Source organism: Anolis carolinensis, chromosome 4 (genome assembly GCF_035594765.1).
Source record: "Anolis carolinensis isolate JA03-04 chromosome 4, rAnoCar3.1.pri, whole genome shotgun sequence".
NCBI lineage: Eukaryota > Metazoa > Chordata > Lepidosauria > Squamata > Dactyloidae > Anolis > Anolis carolinensis.
The window spans coordinates 161,648,868-161,662,490 of record NC_085844.1 but is presented as its reverse complement, the minus strand read 5'-3'; the positions used below and the strand labels follow the sequence as shown (position 1 = coordinate 161,662,490).

The 13,623-nt window shown below is 38.2% G+C and overlaps 1 protein-coding gene across 11 annotated transcripts in view; it reads left to right on the top strand.

Moving 5' to 3' along the window:
* nexn (nexilin F-actin binding protein) overlaps positions 1 to 11,180 on the top strand; it is a 52,510-nt gene extending 41,330 nt beyond the window's left edge. For 9 of the 11 annotated variants that reach the window (XM_008114122.3, XM_008114128.3, XM_008114121.3 and 6 more), the window contains 6 exons: positions 1,513 to 1,698; positions 3,703 to 3,900; positions 5,147 to 5,368; positions 7,962 to 8,147; positions 9,504 to 9,861; positions 9,944 to 11,180. In XM_008114122.3, coding sequence (XP_008112329.2) covers positions 1,513 to 1,698; positions 3,703 to 3,900; positions 5,147 to 5,368; positions 7,962 to 8,147; positions 9,504 to 9,861; positions 9,944 to 9,957 — 1,164 coding nt within the window. In that variant the 3' untranslated portion in view covers positions 9,958 to 11,180. Of the gene's footprint in view, positions 1 to 1,512; positions 1,699 to 3,702; positions 3,901 to 5,146; positions 5,369 to 7,961; positions 8,148 to 9,503 lie in introns of all 11 variants that reach the window. The other 2 variants (XM_008114125.3, XM_008114129.3) reach the window with 1 other exon arrangement.
* Positions 11,181 to 13,623: the final 2,443 nt, after the last annotated feature.

Here is a 13,623-nt window from a genome sequence, read left to right as displayed (position 1 = left end):
TAGATTCCTAATCACCACCACCAGTTGCCTTGGGACCAAGTGAGCTCTTTTCCAAACCAGGAAGTCAAATAAAAGTTACTTGCAGTTTTGAACAAAGATTTTCTGAGGATTTAGCACAGCTAGGAAAGATCTCCCCGTTGGGGAGATGGTGGCGGGGTATAAATAAAGTTTTATTATTATTATTATATTATCATCTCCCCAAACATGGCAGCCTTCCCCCCCCCCCTTCTCCTAAAACAGTGGTTCCTAAGCTTTTTTGACCAGGGCCCCCTTGATCAGGGCTTACTTGAACAGGGATCACTTTAAGGCATCAAATAGCTGCCTTTTATGTAAAGCCGCCTTGAGTCCCTTTTGGGGTTGAGAAAGGTGGGATAGAAATATCAAAAATAAATAAATAAATAAATTTGACCAGGGCCCACTTGACCAGGGACCACTCTCCAACATTAGTACGAAAAGGGTTACGAATCAGGTTTTGGTCAACTTTAGATTCAGTTTGGTTATTTGGGGTGCTGATTCAAAAAATTGCATTGGATAGACCACATCAGCTCTGGTTTCTGATATAGAACATGTGCCATCTAGTAGTCGCCATCTGCTTGCTCACAGAAAAAATATTTAATAATCTAGAGCTGATGTGGTCTATCCAATGCAATGGTCAGCTCTGCAGAAAGGAGCGGAAAAAATTTAAAATAAAGAGGAAGGAGGTTTGCAGACTGGGTTTTCGTTCTCGTGGTCCACTGCTGGGCTGCGGCCCACAGGTTGAAAACCACTGTCCTAAAAGGAGGTAGAGTTGAGAACCACTATCCTAAAAGGAGGTAGAGGCTTTTTGAGGCTTTTAAAAAATAGGGAAGTCCCAGAAGCTACTTGCAATACATGGTCTATGCTCCCTCACCTGTTTCAGAGGATGAAAAGTTTTCATTCACATTGTTATCCTGAAAAAATTTATTATGTTACTTTGCTGTACATACTAGACAGAGAGACATATATCTGTTTTAACCATAATCATAGAATCGTAGAGTTGGAAGAGACCTCACGGGCCATCCAGTCCAACCCCCGCAAGAAGCAGGAAAATCTCATTAAAAGCACCCCCGACAGGTGGCCATCCAGCCTCTGCTTAAAAGCCTCCAAAGAAGGAGCCTCCACCACTGTCTGGGGGAGAGAGTTCCACTGCTGAACAGCTCTCACAGTGAGGAAGTTCTTCCTGATTGTGAGAGCTGTTCAGCAGTGGAACTCTCTCCCCCGGACAATAATCTTTGGTATTCAGCAATCAATAAATTTTGCCTTTGTTGCTGCTGCTGTTGTCATCAAGATATCTTTGACTTATGACAAGTACCCTGCTTAGATCTTGCAGACTCAGCACCATGGCTTCCTTGATTGAATAAATCCACCTGCCTTCCACTTCACCAAACATTGTCTTTTCCACTCAGTCATGTTGTCCATGATATATCCAAGATATAGCAGCCTCTATTTAGTCATCTTCACTTTGTGTTAATCCAAATTTGTTTTCCCCAAAAGGTAAATGATGAAGATGACAGTGAAAGTGAACATTCTGTCAAGGAATTCCATCCTGCAAAACTGATACTTACCTTTGAGGAATTAGAAAGACAGAGGCAAGAAGAAGAAAAAAGGAGAACAGAAGAGGAAGCCAGAAGGCGCATAGAAGAGGAGAAAAGGGCATTTGCTGAAGCCAGAAAAAGCATGGTAATGCAATTACTTTGACGTCTGTTTTTTTACATCCCTGGACCAGGCTATATATCAAGGATGAATGAACTACAAGTTCCCAGCAGAACAGTATAATAACCAGTGATAAGCAATGCTAGGAGCTGCAGTACAACATCTGAAAGGTTCTGCTTTGGCCATTCCTTCTCTATATGGAAAACAAAAGCAGTCAGGGACAAATTTGTAAATACAGTAGAGTCTCACTTATCCAACATAAACGGGCCGGCAGAATGTTGGATAAGCGAATATGTTGGATAAGAAGGAGGCATTAAGGAAGAGCCTATTAAAAATCAAATTAGGTTATGATTTTACAAATTAACCACCAAAACATCATGTTAGACAACAAATTTGGCAGAAAAAGTAGTTCAATACGCAGTAATGCTATGTAGTAATTACTGTATTTATGAATTTAGCACCAAAATATCACGATATATTGAAAACATTGACTCCAAAAATGTGTTGGATAATCCAGAACGTTGGATAAGCGAGTGTTGGATAAGTGAGACTCTACTGTATAAAGAAAAATAAATGTGCTCAGATCTGCTGAAACACTGAACTGTAGCTATTGTGTGCCTTCAGATTGTTTTCGGCTTATGGCAACCCTAAGGGGAACCGGTCACATACTGTGTTGGCTCTTCAATTGAGAGTAGCAGGAAATAATGGATTTGCTTTGAAGTGTGGGATAACTTGTTTATTTGTAGCAACTTTGCATAATGCACCCATGACCCTAAAAAACAATGCCCCTTGCTTTCCCACTGATCTCTTCTCCTGCCTTGTTCTTTTTTTTTTTGGGGGGGGGGGGATTTATTTTTTTCCTGATGACTGCTCAGGCTTACTGTCCATGTTCTTCCCCACTCCCCATTTACCAGTCGGCATTACTGCTTTTCTCTGAATATGCAGAAGAATGATGAGGTCCCACAGATGCTTAACAGTTAGTTTGGTAGTGCACTTGCAAGTTAAAAGCTATTCTAGGTGAGAAGTAGCTTTGCAGAGAAATCAAGTCTTCCGGCCTTAATCCTAGAAAGAAATGTCCTGGCACATGTTGGGTGAAGATGGTACTGAAAGTGTAATTAACCAGTCCCCCCCCCCTCCCCACACACACACAATTTTTGTTGTTCCTTCAGTCGCCTCCAACTCTTTGTGACCTCATGGACCAGCCCAGGCCAGAGCTCCCTATCGGCTGTCGCCACCCCCAGCTCCTTCAAGGTCAAGCCACTCACTTCAAGGATACCATCCATCCATCTTGCCCTTGGTTGGCCCCTCTTCCTTTTTCCTTCCATTTCCCCCAGCATCATTCTCTTCTCCAAGCTTTCCTGCCTTCTCATTATGTGGCCAAAGTACTTCATCTTTGCCTCTAATATCCTTCCCTACAGTGAGCAGTTGGGCATTATTTCCTGGAGAATGGACTGGTTTGATCTTCTTACGGTCCAAGGCACTCTCAGTTCAAAAGTGTCCATCTTCCTTCGCTCCACCTTCCTTATGGTCCAGGTCTTGCATCCCGCCACCATATAGTTCTCCATCTCTGAAGTGCTCATGTCCAGCCATATAGGTTTCTCATACTTGGTGCTAAATGCCTCTGACAGACAAGCAATATGCATTCCCATTATTATATCAGATTAATACAAATATTTCTGAGTTGCTTTTTTGCTAAGTAAAGCTATGCAAAACTATTTACAGTTCAAATAATTAAAAATGTTGCAACATAGTAACAACCAAAGGTTAAGGATATGAAAAAAGTCAAGGCCCTAGCTCCATCATGACAAAGCTACAAACGTGCATCTGAAGATTTCTTTGGTTTAAATGACCTGTCTAACGAAACACAGCTTTCCAGTTGATTATTTACATCTGGGGAAAGAGTAGAATAAAAAGCAGAGGTACAGGGCTTCATTGTGGGCAAATATAAATTTTCAGGGAATTCTCATTTAATGATGGCTGATGACTTGTGTTGAAGTTATAACTACTGAGACAATAAATTATTTCTAACAGGGCCTAGAAGATGAGCTTTCGCCGATGTCAAAAACGGTATCACAAGAATCTCTCACACCTGGAAAACTGGAAATCAACTTTGAGGAACTACTGAGACAAAAAATGGAAGAAGAAAAGAGGCGTACAGAGGAAGAACGCAGACAAAAAATGGAAATGGAAAAGCAAGAATTTGAACAGCTGAGACAAGAAATGGGAGAGGTTTGGCTATTACTTAATCCCCCCCTCCCCCCAATTTTGAGTGAGAAGGATGTTCATAATCTGAAAATTACTGGTTTGGGTCAGGATCCAGCTAGATCAGGGGTCCCCAAACTTTTTAAATAGGGGCCAGTTCACGGTCCCTCAGACCATTGGAGGGCCAGATTATAATTTTTTAAAAAAAACTATGAACAAATTCCTATGCACACTGCACATATCTTATTTTGAAGTAAAAAACAAACAAAAAGAGAACAAATACACCCTCAATGTTAATAATAATAATAATAATAATAATAATAATAATAATAACCATCATCATCATAAAAAATAATAATGAGGGTTGGAAGAGACCCCTTGGGCCATCTACTCCAACTCCCTTCTGCTCTTGTGCACCACACCATAATCAAAGCACCCCTGACAGATAGCCATCCAATAATAATAATAATAATACCGTAATAAAGGTGATAAAGGGAGGAGAGAAATGTGCACGGCAGGGCTGGATAAATGGCTCCGATGGGCCGCATATGGCCCGTGGGCTGTAGTTTGGGGACCCCTGAGCTAGATGCTTAGAAGTCAGAATCTGCAACATCATGAACATCCAATTTGATTTTGGCAATAAACCCTAGATTCCCGTGAACAAATCAGTTAGAATACTTCTGGTGTGAGAGAATTGGCTGTCTATAGAGACGTTACCCAGGGGACACCTGGGAAGCTTCTCTCATGTCCCCACAAGCTAGAGCTGACCGATGAGAGCTCACCCCATCTCACAGATTTGAACTGGCAACCTTCAGGTCAGCAACCCAGCCTTCAGGTCAGCAGTCCAGCCAGCACAAGGGTTTAACCCATTGCGCCACTGTGGCTCTACTTTTGTTTAATGAAGGGGGACAATGTGACTTTTTCTGGTTCCTTGTTTTACACTACAGCCTTTTGTGATAGCCCATGACTATTTGGAAGCAACACTAAAAGGGATCCTGGGGGCGGCAGTTGGAATAATTAACAATTACACTCTGCCATTGTCCAGTGGGAAGCTCTGCTTGATTGGAGTCCCATATTTTTGTTCACAAGGGCCATTCAGGAATAAAGCCACAGGTAGGAGTGGATGAAAGATGAAATAAACAGCGACCAAGATGTTGTAAATCCATGTCAATGACTGACCATATTAAAATGAATGGAGCTTAGCATCATTGATAATTTCTTAATAAGGAAAGGTGCTCAAAAGCAGGTAGTTATCCTTATTTTTTTTTATCAGGAGGAAGAGGAGTGTGAAACCTTTGAACTTAGCAGAGAATATGAGGAGCTAATACGATTGAAAAGAAGTGGCTCAATTCAAGCCAAGAATCTGAAGAAAAAGTTTGAAAAAATTGGGCAGTTGTCTGAAGAAGAAATACAGAAAAAGATTGAAGAAGAGAGAGCAAGGAGGAGAGCTACGGATCAGGAAATAAAAGAAAGGGAAGCAGAGAAATTTCAGGAGGTACACTGATTTTTTTTAATGTCTCGAAAGAAATAAATGCAGTTAATTTTTCAGCGATATGATGGCTAGCACAGGCATCAAATTGCAAATGTTATTCTTAAAGTATTTAAAATGTTGTGATTATTATTTACTACTATATATAAATGCATGTATAGCCAGCACTTGATAGAGATAGCACCGAAGCAGTTGGTATAAATTAATTTTTCTACATGATTAATTACTTCACAATTTTATCCAATAGAATTGTGATAATAAAGTGTAGTGATTACAGGGCTTTGAAATATCACTTATGATTAACAGGTTTAGATGTAACTACAGGATGCAGTTGACCCATGGGAAAAGTATGACGACTGCAAAAATTCAATCTCTTCCAACTCTATGATTCTAGAGTGTTTATGTTCATTCAAATAACCAAAATGTCATTTTCTATTGCCCTGATTTCCACAGGTCAGCTTTTGTAGACTGACATGAGTGTGAGTCAAAAAACGATGTAAAGTTTTTTTTAAAAAAATTAAATATTTTATTAGGTGCTTTAAAACAACAAACACTGGAATATATGTATATATGTATGTATGTATGTCAAGGCAGTTGTTTCAATGAACATCTCCTGACACAGACTATTAATTGAACATATCTGTTTTGGAAACTGCACAGAACATTTCACCAAGATGAAAACTGCATTATAAGCAATCTTTTAGCAACAATGAATGATAGAACTTTTTTTTCATTTTAGAACTTTGCTTTCCTTTTGTAAAAATGGAAGTCTTGATGATCACTTGTGATTGTGATCATCCAATCACTTGTGATTGTGATCATCCTCCAGGAGCCCCCAGTGGCATAGTGGGTTAAAGCCTTGTGACTTGAAGGTTGGTTTGCTGACCTGAAAGCTGGCAGGTTCAAATCCAACCTGGGGAGAGCGCGGATGAGCTCCCTCTATCAGCTCCAGCTCTATGCGGGGACATGAGAGAAGCCTCCCACAAGGATAGGAAAAACATCCAGGCGTCCCCTGGGCAACGTCCTTGCAGATGACCAATTCTCTCACACCAGAAGCGACTTGCAGTTTCTCAAGTCGCTTCTGACACAAAAAATTGCTCCTCCACTGCCACTAGTATAGGGTTATGTACGGGCAATGGAAGTCTCCCAATTCTCACATAGCACTAATGTCATTAATGGAGATCTGTCCCCCTCTTGGTCAAGAAGCAGCTGATTGATATTTCCACCCCTACTTGTGCCAAATATCTCTGGTTTAGGACGGAATTGTGTTGGGTCTTGCTCTGCTTGTCACACCAGAAGTCACCCATAGAGTTAGAAATGACAGCTGCTGCTTAAGCCAACAGAACAGATCTCAGCTGCAGCTTTCCCTAATTGGAAATTGGGTTGAGATTACTATGGTGATTAATCATATATATCTATCATACATGGTTCTGGCCCTATTTGTGCTTAAACTCATGCTTTATTTGCCCCCTTTTGCTTTGCTTTTGTTAGCGTATTTCTGGGTACCAAGCTACAATTTGTGACCCTCGTCAATATTGTCTTCACATCAATTGAAACTTGCTCGAACTCACAGATCACTGAGTTGTATGAAGACATGCAGATGATAAAATGACATCATATTCAGGACGTTTTAATATTATGTTTATGATTTTGAATATTTTACAAAATCAGTCATATGAAAGGATGCCTCATGAATAATGAGGCATCCTTTTCATATGATTGATCTAACTGCTTTAGAACTGACTGCCTTCCGTACAGTTCCGTACATGTATTTCCTTGACTTTTGACTACTTTGCTACCTGTCCGTAAAGGGGAAATCCTGTAATTATTTTGCTAGCACTTTAGTAATGCTAGAGGACAGGGCAAGTCAAGGGACGTTCTTCTCTGCTATATGAACTTGTCAGCTGCTGCAATTCAATCCCCTTTAAAGACTAGACAGCTGGTAGTCATTTATAATTGCAGCTTTATCTTTTCACTTATGTCAGCTTCTCACTTGTTGTAGTCTTATTTTGATAATTTTTTTAATAGAAAGCTAACTTCTTACCACTAAATGGTGCCTATTGGCATCTTTGCTAAATGAATGGATTCTAGAAGGGCAATATTGTGACAATCATGACAAACTTTTTGCTCTTTTTGCTGCAGTCAACAAATTCATTTTTATAATTACTTTTAGCTGCCAACTTCAAGTACAGTAGAGTCTCACTTATCCAACAATCGCTTATCTAACGTTCTGGATTATCCAACGCATTTTTGTAGTCAATGTTTTCAATACATTGTGATATTTTGGTGCTAAATTTATAAATACAGTAATTACTACATAGCATTACTGCGTATTGAACTACTTTTTCTGTCAAATTTGTTGTATAACATGTTTTGGTGCTTAATTTGTAAAATCATAACCTAATTTGATTAATAGGCTTTTCCTTAATCCCTCCTTATTATCCAACATATTTGCTTATCCAACATTCTGCCGGCCCGTTTATGTTGGATAAGTGAGACTCTACTGTAGCTCTAAAGAATAATTAAAAGGTTGCCTCATTACTTGACATACTTTTATTTCTTTTTCTCTCTCCCTCCCATTCTTAAAAATTTCTTGTAGGAAGGTGAAGTAGATGTGAAGCCCGCTGCAAAATCTGAAGCTCCATTTACTCATAAGGTTGACATGAAAGCTAGGTTTGAACAAATGGCAAAGGCAAGGGAAGAGGAAGAACAAAGGAGGATTGAAGAGCAAAAAATGCTACGCATGCAATTTGAGCAAAAGGAAATTGATGCAGCATTGCAAAAGGTATCAAAAGCTAATGGCCTTTTTAAAGAGCATTGAGTTTTTTCCTAGTATTATGAATGGGAAGAGTTAACACATACTAGGATTCCATTAAGAAATACCGGTACTTAGGAGGCACAACTTTATGTGGCCAAATTTTTTATCTTTATTGCATCCGCCTATCTTTTCTTTTTGTCAACCCTGAAAGATGATGTGGTCCAATGCCACCTTCCTTCCTGTCAGGATAGAAGTTTGAACCCATTACTTGACCAGTCTACTGCACAAGACTAGATCTTAACACTCTGTATATCAAGTCTATTGATGGTCCCACAAATTTCCTAGGTTTTTCCTAGACAACAGGTTACATGGAAGTCAATTAAATCCTATGCAAATTGAGGTAGCCACGGTCTTGCTTTCCTGAATAATTTTTATTGAAATGACCAATAAATGTAAATGTTATCTCCAAGTTGCTACTTAACTGGTACTTAACTGGCTACATACATGGCCCCTCACATCTAATTGCTGTTCATTAGAGCAAGAAATAAGATCAATTTAATAGTAGCTGTATATTTTAATGAAGGAGTAATTTAATCTTTAGATTTTGAATGAACTCTGAAGCTGTTTTTCTTTTATATTAGTCCTAGTCATTATCAGCCCTTCACATTCACTGGGGTTAGGGGCCCAGAACCTGCATGAAAAACCAAGAATAAAGAAATTGCTATGCTTTAACCTGAGAAAACACCTTTAGGAATTTCTCGGTCCTTCAGTAGGGCTGTGGACAACCTCTGCTGGAAACTGACCCTAACAGGAACACACTGGAGAACCTATAGAGTTGTTCACTGTAGAAATCTCTCGGTCCTCCAGTGTGACTGGAGAAGTTGACTATAGAGTCCCACTGGAGGACCTAGAGATTCCTAGAGAACATCTTAATCAAATCTCTGAATAATCAAATCTGCAAGAGTGCAGACTAATTTGTAGCTTCACAAATAAAGGTGTTATGCATACTGTCCTTCTGACAGAGAAAGATAACTGTACATTTGATTCTAATTAGCCAAATCTTTGGATAGCACAACCTAACTCAAATATGAAAATTGTGCAACTATCCAGACGTTATTAATAGCAATTCCCAGAAGCAACAATGGTACTGTTGGTAGTTAAACTTCTGGTCTTCATAATCCCTGCCCATGACTGATGGCCAATTCCAATTGGATCTACTGATTTACCGCTCAAAAATGGATTCGGTGTAACTACTCTAGCAATGGAATATAGGCCAAGTCTGCTGATTTTGGAAGGGTAGTTATAATGCAAGCACAGGTACTGAATCCTCCATCTGATATGTAAACACTGCACATTCCTTCACACTTTCTGTTTTAAACGCAGAAAAAAGAAGAGGAAGAAGAAGAAGGCAGCATTGTTAATGGCTCAGTATATGAAGATGAAGAACAGCAAGCGCGCTCAGGGGCTCCATGGTTTAAGAAGCCTCTTAAAAATGTGTCTGTTGTGGATACTGAACCTGTGAGGTTTACTGTGCAAATAACTGGAGAACCAAAGCCAGAAGTTACATGGTGGTTTGAAGGGGAAATGCTACAGGATTGTGAGGACTATCAATATATTGAGAGAGGAGACACATATTGCCTATACTTACCAGAAACTTTCCCAGAAGACGAAGGGGAATATATGTGTAAAGCAGTAAACAGTAGAGGAACAGCAGCTAGCACATGCATTCTCACCATTGAAAGTAAGAGCTAGCATAAGTCATCAACTTTTATTACATTCTGCCTATCTTCTCTTAACGCTTTTCTCTCTTCTCTTCTCTTCAGCTGATGACTATTAAAGTATGCTTTTTCTGGAGCCTTCCTTCCCTAAATTTTACTGCATTCATCTTTTCCTTCTGTGGCGGGGCCAACAAGAAGTTGTCTATCATTCCTCAAATAAGATACTCAACTTGCCTGAATCCCTCTTGGTTTCAGACTGAAAATTGGCAACAAGCTGGTTTTATTAAGGATACAGTGGCTTAATCTACACATGTAACCAGCACAAGTGGCTTATGCCACCTCAGTGCTTCAAGTGCCAGAAAATTTCCATTAGACCAGTGAAGCTATTCATACAAAGTTTGGCATATGGTTCCAGCAACTTTCCATCATGAACTATATACATTAGTATGAAACGTGATCCAAGTGTAGAATTAGTTGCTTAGAAAGCCACCTGCTCTCTTAAGAACCTTATTGTGTTTGGTGAAATTAGGCCAAAGTGAGAAGAAAAAGCAAAATTCAAGCAGTATTCCTAGAGCCAAAGACTCATCCATTCATTCTCCACAAAATGTTGGTGTTTATTTCTCTGGTCCTGGAAGCTTTGTGGGGCAACAAGTATGTTCTTGGTTAAACTATTAAGCCAAAAGGTCATTTAGTGGTTTAAGTTAGGCTTTGTTGAATGCAACATTTTCCTTTTCTTCTGTGTTAATAAAATTACATCAAGATTTGTATCAAGTTTATAATAATGCTTGAAAACATATTTATGTAACTACAAAGTATACGCACAGTTCTAAGTTCTAGTTATTTGAAATCAAACATTTACATTTATGTGTATTAGACAGTAGACACTGTCAAGCATCTAACTTGAAATACTGAACCATATATGAATAATTCATATGGAAGATGTTAGCATTATAATAGTGGATGGATTTTCAGTGTTGCATCTCATCTTGTATAATTTAGAATCATCTCACTACATTATTTACAACTATATGATACATATGTGATTCATATCCGCCCCCATTCCTGAAGTAAACATGTATTACACCTGTGATTTCTGCAGTATGGGATGTAATTAAGTGAACTTCAATACAGGCTAATACATGCACTGGAAACTCAGAATGAAGAGATGTGATGCGTTTGCAGAATCTGCCATTTGATTTTGATGTAATATTACATTTCTTGGCCAGAACCTAGATTTACATTTTATGCAAGAGATAATGGTTTATCTTTGAACGTGACAGTGTATCAAATTGTTTGTATGCTGAAGTAATAGGAAGGTTAATAAATATGTTCGGTTCCTACAGTTCAATACTTTTCTTCATTTCACAAAAGCAGGAGTCACCGAACACTTAATTAAAATGTGGAGTATAAAAAAATGGAAAGACAACTAATATAATTCATTAGTTTACATTTATTGAGAACTCATACAAAAACATTACAATTAATGGGCATTCATGAGTACATACAATGTCGATATTGCAAGCTCAACACAACATACTGTAAAGCATTTGATTTACCTCACGTCCAAGCTGCATCTCCCTAAGATACTTCCCATCACAGTTGCCTTTAAAAGACAGTCTTCTTTTTTTTTTAAAACACGGGTAGTTTCTGTAGAGAATACTATCTCAGGACAAAAATGCATCTTGCATGCATATAAGATAAAGGTTGCATAAACACAAAAGAGTTTTATAGGGTACTACCAGCAGACAATGTAGATCTACATTATGAATTCTGTTAAGACCTAAGCTTCTGGCTCATGAACTGCTAGTACACAAAGAAAACTCAACAGTTCTACCCTTCAGCTTACAAAAATAAAGATTTCCTAACAGCTGACAAGTCTTATTTTTCAGGAAAAAAAATTAATGAAAGGTGCAGCCTACCTAGCAATTAAGATCACTAACGGGTGATTTACACAAATAAATCTAGATAACTGCTTTTTTTAAAACTAGAAAAGCATATCCTACACAGAAGACATACTGAAGGGTGATCTGTAAATGTTACTATAAAGTGAAATCAAGATTCTGTTTAAAACATTAATTACTCTTACTTCTGCCTAGTATTACATTTCCCCCCTTGCTATAGCACACGAACTGCTCAAGGAAAACTAACAACCTAGGAATTGGATCACAATGTTCTGCTCTATGACTGATTCAACCTAATGTTTCTGAAAGAAATGAGACAAACTGAACAGTAGAACTACTCTTAGTGCAAGAAGAGGCCTATAGGTCCATCAGCAAACGTAAAAAAAATAATAAAACAAAGATAGCAAAGCAGATCTTCGATCATCTCCTATGTGAACCATTTAAGCTATATTCCTCGCCTTTGAAATTAAACGTCAGTTTAAGCTACATATACTGAAACTGGAGCAAAAATAACCCTTATTTTAAAACTCTGAAAGAACCCAACAATGACAAAGCCCTTAAGCACAAACCTAGTTGTTAAATATAAAAATGCAATCCTGACACGTTGAACAGCAACCGAAAATGACGTGTGCCAAGGGAATTCAAGTACAACTATTAATTTTGTTGTGAAAATGCAAGACATATCTATGCTTGACTATTTAGCAAAGTGCAAATTGATAGATGGTTTGTATTATTATCACATAACAAATTATGGAACATTTATGGTCAGGCAAACAGCACTTTAAAGAATGAGAAGCGATTAAAACAGGCAAATTATACCCTACACCACCATAAAGTATGGGATACATTTAAAATCGGTATTGTTTTGCCAATTTTACCTTCTACATGGAGCCCTTCTATGGTCCATGCTCATCGGCTCACCATGGCCATACACTCAAAGGAATCCTCTTTATTGGAAGTAACTATCTCAGGACCTGATTTTATGAGCTATGATTTGGTGCTTGCAGCATCTTCAGCACTGTGTGTGAAAATGAAGGCAGGATTTTTGAATAATTTTCTTTGATGCAGATAAAAGCAGGACTTGATAAAACCAAAACATTGTATTAAGTGATGAACAAAAAACGGATGGTACTGCCTCAGCATTGTCTACTTAGAACTGAAAAATTGCACCCGTTAAACTATCTAGAAATAAGCCATACACAAAACATTTAAACTGGCAAAAATATACAGCAGTTCAGCTGAAATAGCAAGGTAAGGAAGGAGAGTGCTATAAAAAGAAATATTTGCCAACTGTTAACATTTATTAACTGGCATACATGCTTTCTACAACTATTCTGCAAAGTTCAAGTCTAAGTTTCCTCTCTGTAAAATTAAGCAAACTAGATTAATTTTATGGTGTATACCTGAAACTTGCTTTGGGATTAAGAGAAACACACAGTATGCTTGAATAAGTAGTAATGGGTATAACATCCTTTGACATTATAAACATTTTTGAAGGCTGTTGAAGTTCTGACCAATATTTCCTGTATCTTGAAAAAATATTTTATATTCATATGTCACAACTCAGCTATTGAGGGAAAAATAGTAAAACTGACTTACTCAAAAATTACTGTAGCAATCCACTTAATCTTTTAAAAATAAAGATACACATTTACCCAGAAATGTCAGTAATTGTTTCAGACTTTCCACTGGAATGAAACCATGAATAGCAGAATACATTTGGGGAAAGATATTAGCAGATTGCTTTTGAATACACAAGCACAGAAAAAAATCTCACAGGGACAACATTAATATACTGAAATATGTATTTATACACTTCCTTAGGTTGTGCTTACCTGTGCTTTTTGCAGCAGAACCTAAGGTGGAAGGTCTGGGAAGGCACTG